This window comes from Passer montanus, unplaced genomic scaffold (assembly GCF_014805655.1).
Source record: "Passer montanus isolate IOZ18808 unplaced genomic scaffold, ASM1480565v1 scaffold1, whole genome shotgun sequence".
NCBI classification, from domain to species: Eukaryota; Metazoa; Chordata; class Aves; order Passeriformes; family Passeridae; genus Passer; species Passer montanus.
In genome coordinates this window covers 5,217,821-5,236,618 of record NW_024356504.1, presented here as the reverse complement: position 1 = coordinate 5,236,618, position 18,798 = coordinate 5,217,821, and the positions used below count along the sequence as shown (strand labels likewise).

The 18,798-nt window shown below is 41.2% G+C and overlaps 1 protein-coding gene across 2 annotated transcripts in view; it reads left to right on the top strand.

The window, feature by feature from the left end:
* The window catches only part of UBE2E3 (ubiquitin conjugating enzyme E2 E3), a 55,247-nt gene that overhangs the window by 16,824 nt on the left and 19,625 nt on the right, over nucleotides 1-18,798 (top strand). The window contains exon 1 of one of the 2 annotated variants that reach the window (XM_039696834.1): nucleotides 8,283-8,365. The exons of the other annotated variant lie outside the window; for it this stretch is intronic. Coding sequence (XP_039552768.1) covers nucleotides 8,298-8,365 — 68 coding nt within the window. The 5' untranslated portion in view covers nucleotides 8,283-8,297. Of the gene's footprint in view, nucleotides 1-8,282; nucleotides 8,366-18,798 lie in introns of those variants that run through there. 2 annotated transcript variants of the gene reach the window in all.

The window sequence follows — 18,798 nt, the reverse complement described above, 5'->3', positions numbered from 1 at the left end:
TGTGTTTGTTTCTTGTCCTAAACCAGTTTTCCATCCTATTGTCTCCTAACCTTTAAGAAAAATTAATTTTTTATTGCAATTTAATTTGTTGAAACTCTTTCCATAACTGTCTGTTCACAATCAGGCTGGATACAAGATCTGTGCAAAACCTCTTTTTTACTGAGATTACATAGGATATTTGGACAAGGGGCAAGTATATGAAGTATGTTAAATAACTGGGACTTATTTCTCTTCATTCCTCTTTTGTGTCTACATTTTTAATTACTGCCTTTCTGCTTTGTGGCCCTGAATCAGAGGAAGCCCACCTTTGTCACCTTTTCCAGGAAACCATGTGTGTGTTTAAATGCTTTTCCGAAGGGAATGTGAATTGGCCTTGTTTTGGATGCTACAAAACATTGCTTGACAGAGCCTGGGGGATTATATATGCCTGTGTGTCTGCTGCAGTACTGGGGACAAAAAAACTTTAAGACTATATTTCTTTAATATATTTCACTATTAGAATATGCCATTTATGAATGTAATAGTATGAAATTTTCAGATGAGGGTCAACTAATTTATTCTTGCAATTGTCCCCTTATACTTCTTCTAATTTGTGGGTCAGAAAAATGCGTGTCATGATTTCATTTTTCTTTTGGGCACTGCAGCCACCCTCAAGAGTCTGCTTGTCCTTAGAATAACATATTTGATGCATCTCCTGAGGAAGCAGCCAAAAGTGCATGTTCTGACCTCATCTTTAAGCCTTTCAATTTCCTTTACTCACACTTAATGAAGTTACTATCACAGCCATTAAAGATAATTGTGTAAAAGTAGATTATGTAATTATTGTAGTTGTACTGGTTTAGTATAAAGTCAAGTATTGATTCTGGTTCTTTATTTTGGCCCAGTATGGCAATGCCAGTTTGCTCTGATTGTTGGATTTGGAAGTCTGTGTTGGTTATTTGAGGTGGATAGGGAGTTTTTTCTGAGGAAATCTGAATGGTTTAGAGCACTTTCAAACTTTTGTTTGAGAAAATTAATTTACACTGAAGAGACCCTGTTTTAATGTCTCCAAAGTTTTTCCTCTGTTTCTTTGATGCTTTGTACAGGGGATAATTTACAGAAGTTTTGCCAGTATCCCTCAGGTCAGTTGTGGTTCACTGGTATTGATGCCATGGAGAGCTGTGCAGTTGTCTTCTAGATATCACTGGTGTGAATGGATCTACAAGTGGGTTCTTACCCTTTTTGTAAGCTCTCTTGATGCACTGCGCCTTTTGACTGGGGAAGCTACACATGCAATTTCTTTATTTGAATACACCTCTAATGTGGTTAAGTTTAGACTAAGATCTGGAAGTAAACTCCACATAGGGATTTTCCTATGAAAATATGAAAAAGAGCCTAAATGTAGCCTTCTTTTATATGAGCATAATTTTAGATTTTGAAGATCCTATATTTTGTGGGAGGTTAGTGAATGAATGGGCTGGGGACTGACCGAGTATAGGCTTTCAAGTCCTTTACTCAAGAAGGAAATGCAATTGATGTCAGCATGTTAATTTGATGGAGTACATTTATAGGAAGCTTTATATAGCTGTTGGGTGTTAACTTAAAACCATGTCTTCATTTGCTACATTTGTTTGTTTGCTGTGTCCTTAGGTTATTTAATAAAGCATGCAGTGAAACACTAGAAAAGCTCCTGGACTTTGTCTTCCAAACAGCTATTGTCAATGTTAAGGTTATTCATGTCTTAGACAAAACAGTCATTTTTCCTTAGAGCAAAAGTATGGTTTTGAAGAGTTACTTACTCTTCATGTGTTACTGTGTATTTTTATTTTAAAACGGAATTATATCAATTGAGCCTTTTCTGGATGTTGAAGTCAAATCAAGTCACTGTGACTTCTGGAAATAGAACTGCTACTGTACGAAATCCTTATTAGTATAAAAAACATCCAGAGAAACATTTCAAGTCCGTGCCCACACTCTTCAGATTCCCTTTGTTTCTGAAGGCCACTGTGGGCTTGACTGCTGTATTTCTGTGTCTGTGGTAAATCAGTGCATACAGTGGTGCAGTGCATGAGACAAGGCTGGCTTGGCACCGCTGAATTGTCATCAGACCGCTCTTGTTATTACTCATAAACTGCGCTTGGCTGTAAGCACACTGTAGATGCTCCCTGTTTAGTGCTCAGGAACTCTTTCCTTGGAAATTGTGTGCCTTTTTAATGTGTCATGGCTCAATTATCACATTCATTTTGGCTGCCAAAATAGCCATATATATTGTCTAGCAAGTGACAGCCTGGGCCTTTATCTCTTTCTGGCTGTTTGCCAGCTGTTTAATTGCAGCCCTGTGTTTGCTGTGTGTCACATCTTGTGGTGGTCTATTATACCCAGCTAAAACAATATTTTGAAAATGTTTCAAATGTAAACTAATTTTGTGAGACTTTACATCCTGTTATTTACATGATCTGCTAGGAATGTAATGTAGGTCATTTTTCCCCCTACAAATATGAACATTTGTACCTCCGATCATCTTACGAATTTCCAGGGCAGAGAGAAGACAAGATGGGGATGCAGAAATGCTATCTGTCCCCTTGAGAGATGTAATTAAAGCTGTACACTTGTCATGCAATTTTTCATTTGTAGTTTCCAAGACGTTTTTAAAGCCAAATATTCTCTTTGTTCTGCCTTTAGAAGAGAGCAAGCATACAGAAACTGAGCTGAGATCTCAAAAGGAATAGCAAAGCCTGTGAGCCATATTTCTGCCCGGATGGATACTTTGGGTGAAGATGATGTTGGGGTTTGTTCGAATGGTGTCTCACGGAGGCAGAGAATGGTGCAGGTGCTGTTTGCACACAGCACATTTGGTTTGGCAGCCACCTGCTTTCCGTCGGGAACCACCTGAGGCAGGGCTGGCTCTGTGTCCTGCCACGCCACCCCACCTGGGGATGGAGCCACTCAGTGTGAAACCAGGATATTGCAGGGCTAAGCACTCCACAGCACTTAGGTGTGCAGGGAATCCTTGGGCTAAGTATGAGTCCAGTTTTAGCTACCTCTCTTTGTACAGATATTGGCATCTTGCTCCTTTTTTTGCCTGAAGAGCTGTTATCTTGAGAGTTTCAGCTCCTGGATGGATTCCTGTGTGGTGGAACATGCTTTAGCCTTAAGAGCAATGAAGGTACATTAGCTAGCAATCTTGGCTATGTAGATTTTTTTGGCAGAAGCTTTGCTTTTCCACTGCTTTAAGAGGAAATCAGGATTTGTTCTATTGCTTGTTTAATGGGAAGAATAACTTTAACAAGAAAGACGTGATAAAAGTCTTGGTAAACAGTTTGCAGTTCAGAGGAAGATAGAACAGAAGGGTACTTAAGAAAGATCCCATTTTTGCAGAAAACACTAGATTTATAAATAAGTAGTAAGGATTAACTTTAAAAAAAAAGGAGAACAAGTTATCCTGTAGGCAGGATATTAGATCTACAGGATTTTTTTTCCTTCTGAATTGGAGGGGAAAGGATCCCATCTAGCTAAAGCCATATAGCATACTGGAACAGGGTTGATATTAAAATGGGCTTTTTTTAAAGGAAATCAAATTATTAAGAGTGCTCTTAAACCTTGTGAAAAATCCAATATTGTGTGAGGATAATGTACTCAAGCATGTGCATGTATGTTTTTTCTGGTTCATCTGCTAGAAAAATTGTGGTAAATAACCACCTTTTAACATATCTTTGAGAAGCTGATCTATTAAAAAGTGAGCATTCAAAGGTATTTAGGAGAGAGTTGTACATATATGGGGCAGCTGGAGTGAGAATCGTTGTGGCAGTTCTGCTGTGCTGTCACTGCATGTCTCCTCAGGAAATGCATCAAAACAGTCACCAGTATAATTTTTTTTGTAGCAAGATCTGCATATTTCCAGTAGTTTACAATGTGACCAGTCTATCCAGTGTCAGAAAAAGCCACTTTGAGTTTCTGCTTGACAAAACTCCTCATTGTTCCATTAAGCGTTTGTGTAAGTGCTGTATTTAGTATGTTTTGCATGTGAGTTCCGTATGTATCCCAAATCACTTTACTTTCTGGTGAGCCTGAAGACATCATCAGCTGAGTTTTGTAGTGTGCAGATGAAGTGGGTGCTGAAAGGCAGCCTGCAGAAACCCTTCCTCTCTTCATGCTGCCTGGTTCGATAAGGCAGGTGTGCCTGTGTGCCATTGACACAGAGGTGTAGATTTTTACTTGATGTGTTAAGAAGTTTTTGTTTCTGAAGAGAAGTTCCAACACTCAGTGAATAGATATCCTCTCATTGAAAAACACTTACGTGTTAGATGTGGTCATTGCAAACTAACGGTGGCTTTGGGGAAGTGAAGTTTCTCTACTATCTGAGGTCTTCAAATATCCCTGGGAGTTAGATACTAGGAAGTTAAATCCCAGCAAGGCTTGTTCAAAGCCCAGCTGGCAAAGCAATGATACCAATTACTTGTCATGGCTGAACTTTCACTATCTACTCGACAACAGATATGAAGGACATGATCAGGACAGGTCACAAGAATGCATAACCCATGCACCACTCCAGGCTGATCAAGCCTGAATGTTGAAATAATGAAATATTAATCAAATGCAGGAAACTGCTGGGAAGCAGGGTGAGAGCAAATACCCATGCTGCATTTGCTGTGGAACTGTTGAAGGGTGCAGTGTGGTGCAGCCAGAGTGCAGAACTGTCACAGACCAATGGTTCAGACTGAGTGTGAACCAGCTACAGTGCTGGTGCTTCGGGGTTTTGCTTGGCTTTTCATGTCCCTAAGCTTGCTGAGCTTCCTGTTCAAGTCCTGTTTCACACGCTGCCTTCATTCACCATTGCTGACTTTTTACATCCTCTTCCTCTCTCATCTTCACAGCTGTGATTTCAGTAATTGGGACTAAACACTGGCCTTTCTTCAGTGGAATATTTCTTATATAATCATAGCTAGTTTCTTTGCAGATTAAAAAAAAAAAAAAAGGCAAACCAAAAAAACCCAAACAAACAAAAGAACAGAAAAAATTATAATCCTTGGCAGGAATAAGCAGCATGTTCAGGGTTAAAGCAGACCAGGAAAAGGGACACTTCCCTTTCTTGTCAAATTAGCTTTGGTTTCTAAGATCCATCATGCTGGAATGCAGCCCTGAAATGCCAATTTTCTTGTAAGGAGGAAGCAGAGCCAATTGACTTAAACTTTTAGTTGCATCTGCTGGCAATTTCCACCAGAAGCTAATTACAGCTCACAGCTATCACCAGCAGATGACTGACTGGTTCCAGCTCACAAAAAAAGAAAGTTTAAACCCACACAGGGGTTTCTTTTTCCTTAAAATTGTAAGGGATAGCATTTTTCAAGCACATATTTTACACATAAAAACAGAAATCTTCAAAATTTAGGTAAATTATTTTATCATACAAATAATATCTCTAGGTATTTCCAAATCTGGAGGTAATTTATTGGGCTTTGCACTGTATCCCAATATCATATCAACACTACACATTGTGTGCATTTTTAAACTGTGATGTGATTAACCCAACTCAATTTCTGTGCTGTCAGTTCTGGAAATTACTTCAGGATAACTAAAATAGCTCAGACCTTTTTGCTATGTTAATGCTGCAGGTTTGAAAATGCTTATGGGTACTGAAATATTTGCACCTCTTGATCCTGTGGTTCCACAAAAACGAATTTTGCAAGAGTGAACCTTTTCAAGAGTGATTCTTTTCAACAAAGAATGAAGCATGACTTTTTTGGCTAGCATCACTAGATGGCGTTGCCTAGTAGTCTAACAGCTGAGAGTCTGAAAAGAAATGAAATTAACGTAAATCTGTAGAGTAATTTAAACATTTAAACCTTTCACTGAGTATGTCTTAGGTATTTTTTTTCCTTTTCAATCATGCTTCTAATTGTTGAAGAGAGGATGTTGTGCTGAAGTGTAACTTCTGCCTGTTGCAGCTCTTAAGCAAGTAGTGAGTGTGCTGTAGTTTCTGCTGGTTCTGCTTTTCCTTGGCTTGCTTGAACACTCCTTGAAGTTGTGTGCTGAGGGACTGTGGCTCAGCCAGAGCTTGTGCTGCTGTTTCATGCATGGTTCTCTCTGTACACAATTAATACCTCTTTAATGGAATGCTGAAATATTAGCAGAAGGACTGCTTGGAGGATGCCAGAGGAAACGGGCAACAAAAATTCTGCCAGTCTTACTTTATAGAAAGCTCCTGGTACGACATGTGTTTCTAAAATAGGATGTCCACTGTTATTACAGACAACAGCAAAAAAACCCCAGAGGTGTTGTTTGGGGCTTTTATTCTGTTTATTTTGTGGTTTAGACACCATGCCACATTTTTTTCTTCCTGGCTGGTTTCCTCTGTTTAGTCAGTGGTCAGTCATGCTCTGGCAGCAGCACTAACATGACACTGCTGTGCCTGCACGTGGGGCATGATCATGCCTGCACACTGTTCTCTGGTGTGCTTTTCCCAGGCGAGGCTGGAGGAAACCTGCCTTTCATATGAGTAGTGTATTTAGCTGAAAGCAAAAAGATGTCAGGTAGGTGGATTTGTTCAGGGAGGATGGTAAGGAGAAATGATGAACCAAGCAGCTTTTGTTCTGGGCTTTCAGTTCAGCTCCATCACCTGCCTCTTTTAAACTGTAAGTGAGAATTTGGCATAACCTACTCCCTTTTTTAGTTCACTAGCACTTTTAATTTAAAAGATCTCCTGCTTGACATTATAGTTATTTTTAAATTATTTCTTAACCCATTGCAGATGTCTTTATCAGTCTACTAAAAATGAAAGAATTATTGTTGACAGGAATTGGTATAACTCTTTTGTTTAGTTTCTTAGTTTAAATAATATTTCTAGATAATGTCAATCAGTTTGCCTGTAGTTATGCATTTAGATGTAGGGAGTGTGCACACCTCTGGTTGTTTTAAAACATTTGTATTTACAAAACAGTATTTTTAAAGACTTTATGGTAGAATACTAGTTGTAGGATAATGTGAGGGTTTACAGTTTGGACACCTATAAAGCAGTATCACATTTCACAAGAGAATGAGGAATAAAAAAGCTAAGTTAAAGAAACCAAGAAACAGTAAGCATGTACCAGATGCTTTTGATGAAGTTGGTCACCAAAACTTCTGTTTATAACAGAGATTTAAAACTAGATGCTAGACCTTATTTGAACAACTTTCTGGAAACCTGTGCAGTGTATTTCTGTACGTGAAGGTGGCTCTTTGCAAAGCCTCACTTCAGAGAAATGTCAAATAACATGTGGGGAGAGAGCAAGGTTGTTTGAGAACTGCAGCACAATGCTTAACCGCTCCTCACGTGCGCTGGGGAAGCAGTGTAAGAACACCAGGACAGGAAAACCTTTACTCTTCTTTTACATAGCCATGTTTTTAAATCAGAACAATGTGAGTAGCTATAAAGTGATCAAGTCCCTTATGAGCTCATTTTTGATCACTTTATACCAGGTAATTGATAATAAAGGTACAAAATTTGGTACAAAAGAACACTGGTGGGAAAGGTATCTATGGGAACACCCCAGCCAGTAACGTACTGAGGCACGTGCTTGTCTCCCATTGAAGGCACTGGGTTTTGAGCACCTGCAGAAACACTTTCCTAAACTGGGTCTGAGGGAGGGGAGTCAGTTAAGCAGGGCGAAACACAGAAAAAGGAGGGGAAACCAGCTTGGGGACTGCAAGTGGGAAATAGCTATTGTGCTCATTATTTTACAGGGAAAAGCTCTACCTGTAGCTGTGCAATGCACTGCTAAAATTTGTGCCAGACCTCAAAACCTCATCTTCAAATACATCTGAGCCCCCAGTGCCTCCACGGGGGGTGTAGCCCAATGCCAGGTCAGTGTGTTTGGAAAACCTAGACTTTGGTGCCTGAGCAGGGTAAGGGAAGAGAAGGAAGGGGAGCTAGAGCCTGCCTGCTGTCCCCTCGCTTTGCCAGCTTTCTTTTTGCAGTTTCAGAAATACACCATTCAGAGGGATAATATTTCTGCCACACCTCCATCCCACTGTGCTATCTGCAAGCAGGGAGAGGCAGAAATGTGGAGCCAGTGGTTTTGAGGAACTGCTCAGAACATTGCTGTTTGGAAGGACTCTGTTTCATGAGCATGAAATCAAAGTACACATTCAGTTCCAGTCTTTTCATCTAAATTTTACATGAGGGCTGAATGCTCATTTAATCCTGTTTATTTGGGGGCATTCAGCACATAATACTAAATGTGCTTGATTTTTTTTTTATTTGCAGGTCACCTTTTAATGGAGCTGTAAAAGTAAGTGTAAACTGCACCTTCTTTTGTCATCAGTAAGTGCTGAAGGGTGTAATGCTCAGGGCAGGAGTGGCTCTGGGCTCACATGTGGGAGAAGGATGGGCAAACCCTAGCACTACCCAGTAAGTAAGAGGGTTGAAAGGCATCATGGGCTCTTGTTCATTTGCACTGTCTGTTTGTACAGGCCTCAACACTACAAGTACTTCCTTTTGGTTTCTTACTTGGGATGCTTCTCAGAGGCCCTGTTGTGCTAATCCTAACAAAGACATGTCCAGAAGGACCGTTTTTGCACTGAAGGGTTTATCTGCAGTAGCCAATGGTTCTCCTGCTTGGTTTGAAAAGAGATCTGGATAGCTTATCTTGATGTCCTCCAGGTCAGACATAGTTAGGAAACAGGGCTCAGGCTGCTGCTCTGCTCAGGGAGGTGGCACATACCCCTTTCAGAGTGTCTTGCAGAGGAACTTTGTCCTTGGTAGAGGTCAGTTAAGTACACTTTCCACATGATAGATGCAGGCAATTCTTGTGTTCCCTACCTACAGTGAAGAGAGTATGATCTGGATGCACTTTGCATATATGCCAGAAGTGCAGGTGTAGGCCAGATGAAGCTCTCATAGATCTCAAACTCCCTTTTCCCCTCCCTGATTTGCAGCTGTTGAATTCATTAGCAGTGCACATAAATGGGAAATGACCCAAAGGGGGCTCAAATTCACAGTACACTGTGAATGCTTTGGGCTGTAATCTGGATGAGTGGTGGAATAAAATATCAGATCAGGAGTCAGTTTCTTCCTGAGCTGCCTTCTTCTGTCACAGGAGCACGTTATAATCCTGCTGCTGCAGATCCTCCTCATTCACTCCCTTCCTTGGCAGCTCCTGTGTTTGAATAGGAAATGTCTGCATATCTGTGGTGGTGGGAGGAGATGAGAATTAGGATGTCTCACCCCAGAAGATCATCAGTCCCTTTCAGGCACCAGGCAGGAATGGCACTGTCTGGAGATGGCTGCCCAGCTGCCACTGTTCTGTGTGTCTGTCTGCCGCACCTGGGTGCTGAGTGCTGTTCCTCTAGCAGTTGTGTGATCACTGAAATCAGAATTAAGTTCTCATTTCTCAAAGAAACTGTGTATGTTTATTTTAAATCACCATTTTTTGGAAGAAAACCTAACTGTTTAACCATGGCATTTCCAGGAAGGTGGGAAAAATGCCAAATGGAAGCAAATGTAGTTTTTACTGGTTGTGAAAAGCAGACTTCAAGATCTGTGTTACTTGTGGCTACCATCACTGCAGAAGCTGTCATCCTCTGCACAGGGCTGAGCTGCACAGTACTGACTGTGTAAAGTCAGCATTGTAGGAAATCATATAAAACAGATCTGATGGCTTAACTCAGTGCCAGTCATGGGAACTTCTCTGTTGGCTTTTAATCAGTTGCAATAATTAAAAAAAACACTTTGGCTTGTCCTCAGCACCTGAAACACACCTTTATGATTGTCAGTGATTTCATCCCAGCTGTCTTTTCAGATCCAAGCAATTTGGATGACTTTTGTGGAGTCTGTTCTGTGAACATGGAAGAAAGTCATATTAAGTGCCAGTAGCTGGGAGCTGAGAAGGGCCTCAGCCCTTGCACAGGCAGGGCCGTGTGGAGGGTCACTGTGGTATCAGCGAGCTCTCGCATGGAGTCATGTGCATATTTGAAAAGTATAGACCAGACTTGGAGGCAGTGGGCATCTACCAGGGGGTCTGCCTTGGTTTCCTGCTGGCTCTGGGAGGTGCTCTCCCTATGAATGGGGGTGTGCCTGGCAGCACTGGGAGCAGGGCTGAGGCAGTGCTGCAGTGAGCTCCCCCTCCTGTGCTGCTGGCAGGAGGGCAAGGAGCACGAGGCTCAGGTGAGCTGCCAGGCCTGACACAGAGTGCCAGAAGCAGATCTCCACAGAGGCATGAATACTGTAAGGGAACACCAGCTGGCCTAAGTTCATCTTGAAGGCTGCCCTTCAGTACAGAACTGTCACTGGATCCTGCGAGGAGCTGTGTTAGTACAGCAGAGTCTAGCACAGCAAAGGCAGGATGGCCAGTGCCCCTGAGGGGGACTTCCTCCACACCCTGCACTTGTGTGGAGAAGACAACAGGAGGGTCCTGGCAGAATGTTTTCTGAGAAGGAGCTCTTCCCTTGCTTTGTATCTTCCAGTACTCCAGGAAAACATCAATACTCAAGTAAAATTTTTTTTTCTTTTTTTTTTTTTTTTTTAATTAAAAAACCCCTATTACTTAGAAAGTTCAACTGGAGCTTGTCAGGAGGAAACACTTGAGTCTCATGCAGGATGATGCAGGACATTTTGTATGCAGAACAGTGTAATGTCACTTGCACAAGATGCTCGGCCTGTCTCCCAGCTCTGACCCACTGTGTTGTGACTTTATTTTTTTTCAAACACTGTGTGAATCAACTCAGGAGCAGGAGGTTGAAGCAGCAAGACAGCTGCTATCCTCTCCTTGGAGACAGGGATGCCACCAGACCTGCTTATATTACATGGGCAAAACATGCTAAGTTCTCTTCTTCTGTGTGTTTTTCATCTAAAGGTTAGAGCACAGGCTGAAAGAAGAGGGACTTGGAAGGGCAGGACCCTCTGCCTAATTATGCATTAGGCCCCTTACAGTAAACAAATAAGGAGGCTGTCTCCTAAGTGGTCTAACTCCTATTGTACAAATGCACAAAGGAGTTAATGGTGCTCAGTTCCTGCTTTCCCTTGATGTTCACAGAGCTCCCAGGCACCGTCTCTGCCTGGGAGCCTTCTCTGTGACCAGGGAGACACTCAGCCTGTTAGGTGTGTGTCTGAGACAAGGAGGGGGAGGATCATTGTGTCCAGGGAAAGTACGTTTGGCTGTGAGAGCCAGGAACAAGCTTGGGTGCCTGCCAGTCCATTCTGAACCTGTGATTTGGCAAATGTGAGGTAGTAGGAGGGAGCGCCCAACAAAAGTGTGGAGAAGCACACCTAAAAGTTCAGTTTGTCCAGCCATGTCCTCTGTGTCCATAGGTAGCTGAGGGCCTAGCACTTATTTCCATGTGCTCACCATGGTGCAAGGAGCAGCAGTCTGCAGAGGGGAGGAGTAGATTGGCAGTCTTCTCCCTGTTTGGCCCTTGGTAAGATGTATTCCCTCAGGAGAGAGCTTGGAGAAACACTTCCCTAGCAGAAGGCTTGACAGCAATTTAAATGGCTGATCAGGACCAAAGGAACCTGCTTTTGCTTCCAGCACTGTGTGTTGAAAGGCAGCCCACTTCTCCAACAGTCTCATCCTCTTCATGTTCTCTCTGGCAGCTTCCACCGTGGTAACTCTGCCTTAAAGACATCTCATGATCCTGCTTTAGACCTGAGAGAGGTAAAAGGCTGCTATGGGTGGCATGGCTCTGCTTTGCAGTTACTGGCCATGTGTGAGAATGATGCCTGTTTCAGCTCTTTCCTGACCCATTCTCCAGATAACTTGCTTTTCTGCATAATCACAAGGTTTCTTGAATCTCCCTTATAACTCCTGGCTTGTAGTTGAAGGCTTCAGGATTATTTTGGTTTTTTGCAGCTTTTCAAATTGTCCAGAGGTCCTGCTGGAATTCTTAGTTGGCTTCCAAGTCTGGCATAAAATGAGCTGAAATATTCTCCACTGTCTTCTTTTTGTTGCTGGACAGGTAAATTTGCTTGCTTGAGCTCTTACTTCCCTGCAGAGACCCTGGGAATGCAGGAAAAGGGCTCAGCAAGGACCTCTGTGTAGGTGGAACTGGGGACAGAAGTGTTCTCCTGGCTGCTAACAGTGACAAATGTTGTGGGGAGAAGCAATGTCTGTATTTGTTTGCATTAGGAGGACAAGGAGACATTTACAGAGAGAGGAAGGAAAGCACAGTTTAAGTCTATTTAATATTCATTTGAGTTTAAAAACCCATAAATGTTTATAATCAAATGGATAATTCAAATTTACTGAAATATACCTCCAACAAGGAAATATTGCAAGCTAAGGGCTTTGTGATTGCTTTGTTGATGGAGGATGGACTTGGCTGAGGTTATTACAGTATTGACTTGAAGAGGATGGATTCACTAGCAGGGCGGGTGATCTTGTCTGGCCTCAGCCAAGGAAAAAAAATGAGGGAAGTTAAGAAACTAGTGCCAGCTTGTGGCATTGGCTGAGTAATCTCAAACAGCCGTAAATATATTGTAGCTTTAAAGTTATAGAAGTATATGGTGAGGAAAAGGAAGATTTCATTCAGTAGACAGGATAGTGGCAGTCAAGAGAATTAGTTTACATTTTTATTAGGCATTCTCATTAGGGGAATGGGAGAGCAGGATTTATTAGCTTCCTGACTCATAAGGCTTATTGGGGATGTTTCAGTACTGAGATCCTTAAGCATCTCAAACTAATGAAAAGATCATTTCAGGCTCTTGAACTGCTTTATAGCTTGTGATAACAGAAAAATATGTGTTTATTTCTGGAAAGATTGTTTAACTGGTAAAGAAACACTCTTAAGCACTGGCAGAGCAATATGCCAGCAGTTGTCACATGCATATATAACGCCATAGCTGAATATGGATCTAATCTGTTTACCAAGTAAATAATAAGATTGTGGGGTTTGCCCTTGCTCAGAACAGTGAATTAACCTGAAGAGATTTTGTTTCTTATGCCAAGAGATTGTATCTTATATTAAGAGACTTTGTATCTTATTTGGAGAGAGTGTAGAGGTTCTTTAAGATTTTTCTGTAAAACAGTCTGAAGAAATTATAAATAGATTTTTATCTAAAGCACTGGAGGTCTGATTAATTTTTAGTTTTATTGCCTCTTTTTACATTGTTTATTAATTCATTGACTAAACTAATTCATTAGTTATACATTTTCAGTATTAATAATTTAGTTGTTAGTTGTTTAATGTTAATTATTGTTATTTTATTAGATATACACTAAAGTGTACTTTATGCCTTAGATAAAAGCGCAAATTGCTATCTTTTAATGAATTTTGAACCAAGTAAATTGATTCTTACTAGCATTTCCTAGTGTCCAAAGTATAATACATTGTATTTATTTAAAGCAACTCTACTGACATCAGTGACATTAGTTGAGCCTCAGACAAGACTGAGGACAGAATTTGGCCAAAAGGACTGAATGCACTTGTTCATTTTAATAATTCTCTGCATAGCCTATGCCAGCAAAATATTTCCATACCAGCCATTATATACCCTGCACGCATCCTGTGAAGTGCTGCAGATTAAAATAGCTCTGCTGAAAGCTTTTCAATCTCCTCCATTAAAGTTGGGAGAGCATCTACCCAGAAAGCCTCTAGATAGGAAAATGTCCTCAGTTTTGGGTCTTCATTGGCCTTTATTGCCTCCCTCTCTCCTGCCCTGTTGCATGTTTCTTGGATTTGCCACTAAAAGCCATTAACAGCTCAAGAGCTAAACCTGCTCATCACATTGACATAGGTAGTGAGTAGTCCAGCTTCAGGCTGAGAAATCAGCTCCTCTACCTAGATCCCCTGGTTACCTGAGGCTAATCAAGGTCTCTGATAAATCTTTAGAAAAAGGGGCAATAGGATCTCCTCATGTAGTGTGTTCTGCATGGAATGTTTCTAAAATTGTTCCAGACAACATAAACTCTTAACCTCTCTAGGAACAGAAGGTAATACTGTGTATTTTCTGATCTGATTTATCGTTTTAAGACTCTATTTAGTTGACCTCCTGTTGCTGGCATTTGTTACATTTCCCAGATAGTAAAACTGAGCCTGACTTTCCATAACCACGGGAACAGGGTCCTCTCTGCTCCACTCCTTTCCACAAGTTCCCACTGATGCTCTGCTGACAGCTCCTCAGCACTCATGTGAATTCTCCCCGCAAGTCTGGACCTGAGCACACAGCTTTTGTTTCATTTTTGGACATGCTTTTTATGCTGCACTTCTAAGTAAGCATCAAGATTGCATCCAGCTGCTCCAGACTATTTAAATTTTTCTGAAAGCGTGTTTGTCCTGGAACAGCCCCACTGAAAGGAACAGAGGAGTGGGACATGCCAAGCATCTCTTTGGCAGCTCTGAACAAATCCTGCCTGATAACATGTTTCTGTTTGTTGTTCAACAGTGGAGTAAGTTTATTGAAATCTCAATGATCATAATTAGGCTTCAAAAGTTAACGTTGTGTCAGCACAGAAAAGATGCTGAATGTTGCCTTGGAGTCAAATTTAAGACTGGGTGTTGCTAGTTCCTGTGTGTGTGGTACATCTCTCAGGGCAATGACATCTTTAACCTCTTCTTCAGCAGGTGTTCCCATCTAAGACTAGTAACAGCTCTTGTATAGGGCATCTTGTCCATCCTTTCGGTGCAGAAGGTACAGAGGCAGGCTGAGGGAACAGTACTGACCCCTTCCCAGACTTTACTTTCTTTAAAATCCTGTGTGAGTAGCTCCATTTGATGAACGGTGGCTTGGAATGCAGTGAGTCAACTGAGAGAGTCCAGTTTACTTTATCAAATACCAAATTAATCTCTACCTCAGCAGAGTTTGTTTTTCATGTTTCTATGATTAAAAAAAAACAAAACCCAAAACAAAGCAGCCAAGTGCATAGAATTTGTAGGTTTAGTTTTTGGGCATTGGGTCTTTCTGGCTTATTGTTGTTACAACACCTGTAGGACCTGTTGAAGTCTGGAGATGGCATTTGACCTGGAAAATGCCTCTCGGCTACAGAGTAGTGCATGGCCCAGAGGCCAATAAACACCATACAGACAGCTTTAACTTCCTAGCATCACTTGTCTTATGCTGGGCAGGGAAACAGATTCATGCAGCACTCAGCTGGCTTGTTTCCAGACTTCATTCATGAAGTCACCATGAACTCCTGCTCCTGCCTCCCTCAGCACTGGTTTGTCATATATTCCCAGAGCAGAGTGTGGCACTGAGGTGAGTTTTGAGAAAGGGAACTTTAACATTTTTCTATATTACGTGTGCGCACCATACACCAGTGGAGTTTTCCTGCTGCTCTTTCCTCCTTACTCTGGTTGCTTGTTTCTGGAGAGGCTGCTGGAGCCTGATCATTCTTGAAGGATCCAGTCATAATTCAGTAGCTGTGCAGAAATTCCTGAGAATGTTTCTGTAAGTTTTAACTGTGCTGTGTGTGCTTTTGCCAGTGTGTCTTCTGTGGGTGTGTCTGAGCAGCAAGACTGGGATATCCAGCCTCAAGCACGTGAAGAACTTTCTTTGTCTTTCAGGGAGAGTTGTTTTAGTTCAGATGTGCTACTGCTGGGATCATTTTTTGTCTTCTTCAGTAATGCAGCTATGTTTTGAATCTAAGTCTTCAGCTAAAGTAAAAGTGAAGTATTTGAGAAAACTAAATCAAAAGAAATCAAATGTTTCTGTTATGTGTTTTAGAAAAAGGTCTGTTTACAGTTTTGTTTATTGAGACAGAGAGTGGATAAGATAATGTCTTTACAGATGAAAAACATTCTCACAGGTGGGGGTCTGCAGAGTAAATTATTCAATCCTTTGTCTTTTTGTGAATATTTGAGTATTGCCATGTGTCATCTCAAGCTCTGATTTAGATACAAGTTGTAGAAAAATAATATCAGTGTCGTGTATCTGAAAGAAAGCAGGAGGCAGGGAAGCAGCCCTGTGCAGGGCAAGCATTGTGGTCAGGGAGCTGAGAGCAAGCACGGAAACTCTCAGCGTATTCGGCTGAGAACTGACTGTGAAGAAATCAGAGGATTTTTTTATGTCTTACCACTTTTAGGCTTTCGTACAAAAAAATGAGGATTTGGAGTACTAAATTCAGAAAGAATGCGGCTGCTGCTGCTGCTTGGACAACTTTGCAAATACCCAAGTGTAAAACAATTGCAAATCTGAATGTGTACATGTATTTTTATGGCAAACAGGCTGATTGCAGAATCTCTAAAATTGCATACTACTGTCTTGTACTGTAGAGTTGCTTTAAATTTCTGTTTGTTTTTCAAATTGAGGATGCTGGTTTTGCCTGTTTTCATGTGCATTTAATACATCCCATTGTATTTTATTTCTTGTGTATTTGCCTCATTCTTCTGTTATGACACTGGCATTAATTTGATATCTTTCCTAGCAAAAAGGCCCTCCTATTCTCCAAGACTTTTTCTTCCTTATCAAAGTTAACGGTTATATAACATGTAATTCCTTTTAGCAGTTACCCTCATAATTCTCTCAGGGGATGTTAGTGGTGAACTCAGCTTGGCATGTGAGCCATAGCTGTTCTCTGGTATTTTGGTATTTTGACTGGCAGGAAGCTGGGTATAGACAGTTTGCTGTGTATGTTATAGGTACAAAATATTTGTCTTACTAATAGGGGCTGTCTCTGAAATTGTGGAACATTATATAAGACAGAGTGTACAGTCAGGTAGTTAAAGGGAATGTCAGGAACTTATAGGAGAGTTTAGACTTAAAGTTGACATGTGTAACTTTGAATTTAGCATTACCTAGTTTATGAATATTTAATCATCTCCTCTAATATTTCCTTGTCATTTTCATTTTCCTTTTCCTTTTTTATTCCTTACTATTGGAATATTTCTAGATTTAAAAGAAAGACTTTTGAGGAAAAATAAATGTTGACAGGAGGAATGCAAGCACTGTTAACAGATCAAAGTATTTCAGGTAACTGCAGCAGATTTGCATTGATATAGTTTTGAGATTAAGATGCAAACAGCTAGAGGCTGTTTAGACTCATCCTCTTTAGACCTAATTTATAGTAAAAACATTATTATTTTCATATTACACAGCAGACATAAACCAGCTAAGAAGTATTTTGCCAGTGTGGGGAGGGAAGGGTTGAAAGTGGAAGAATGGCACAGAGGATGGTAGATTCCATCAAGTGACCTTGCAGCTGAGAATGCCACAGCCTGGAGAATAACAGTGTGGGAAACCATATATTATGGCTACTGCTGTTTATCCTTTGTCTGTTTGAGAAGAGGAATTTCTGTGTAGAGATAACACAGGTGTTTACAGAAACTTGGAGGCCCTCTCCCAGACATGCTTGAGCTCCCTGTCTTGGGAGAGGGATCAAAACAGAGATCATAAAAAGCAGAGAGGAAAATCACAGCATGGTGTTAACCCATGCATGCGTGGCCCTTTGATAAATGGGTGCAAACAGCAGCCCTGATGCCCTGCCTGGGATTGGGCTGAGCCTGACGGTGCCTGCACCCTCATTTTGGGTGTCTGCCACCCAGTTTGATTTTGGGATCTTCTAGCCAGCGAGGTAACAAAATAAATTTATTATTAATATTTCAGCTGTGTTTTTTTGGTTGTCCACAATAAGCTGTGAGCATTGATTCACACAACTACAGAAAAAGAGGATCACGTGACTAGAAATTCAGGAGGAAAAAATGCTCTAGTTCTCAGTAGTTGCTGTTAGTTGTATGGCATGCTCAGAAGTAAAGTTTTGTAAATAAAACTCCTCCAGTTTGAATATGAGTCCAAGGTGAGTAATTCAAGCAAGCTGGAATCAGTGATGGTGAATGACACTTTGGTATTGCTGTGTGTCTGATATGTATTTTCAACAGATAGGAAGCATGTAACTATGTCATTTATAATTAATGTTTCTTCTTTGAATCTGAGGGATTGTCTAGGAAAAGGAATTTTGTCTTCATGGGATGAGGATTGCCTTCATTGTAAGAAGAGTGACAGAAGGATTACTAGGGGCTTATTCAAGGAAAGGGCAGAAGATCTTTTTGGAAGAGATGGGAGGCATTCAGCTGAGCCAGATGGAGGAAGAGAGGTAGAGAAAACGTATGCGCATTCTGGGAGAACCACAGTCAGTCTCTGCTGGCTGAGTTTTTGTGAAGACATACTTTTTTCTTGCATTCCTGAAGGGAGGTTGAGAAGGCTGTGAATAGAGTGGGAAGGTGTAAAGAGCTTGAAAATTTGAACTATAAGGAGGCTGGAAACATACAGTCTGCAGAAATGGTACATTAGTTCTGTGGACCAAACTTGTCAAAATTAGTCAATCAACAAGTAGATAAAGCTGGAGGCAAGTCAGTGTTTAAAAGCTGGGATTTATTTCTCTGTTGGCTGCTTTCTGATGCCAGATAGACAGCTATGTTTAGATTATTTGTGCTTGGCATATCAAACGTACCATGTTGTTTAGTTACAACCCTTAGCTATTCCTACTTCACCTTTTTGCTTGACTATGATCTGCTGCTTGGAGCTGTGCCCAGAGACCATTCAGAAGCTAAAATCCAGCCTGTGCCTCTTTGTTAGGCAGCACTTTATTGGAAGTGCCAGCAAAATTGCCTCCTGGCTCCTATTTGGGTTTGAGGATGGAGCCTGACTCAGAGCATTAGGGATTTTGAAGGCTGGGATATTTGCAAGGTGGGTCCTTGCTGCCCCATTCCTGCTGTGTGGGGAGGGTCTCCAAGAGGCATCCCAATGGCACTCTCTCTCCAGAGTCTGGCAGGTTCACCCTTTTCAGTGCTCCACAAAGTTCTCCCCACATCACACTGCAGGTCTGGTCAGGATCTGTAGCTCAAATATAATTGAGCTGAGTGGATTAGTTTATGACTGTGTAGGCAGTTGATTTTTAAGTGACTAATGTAATTCTT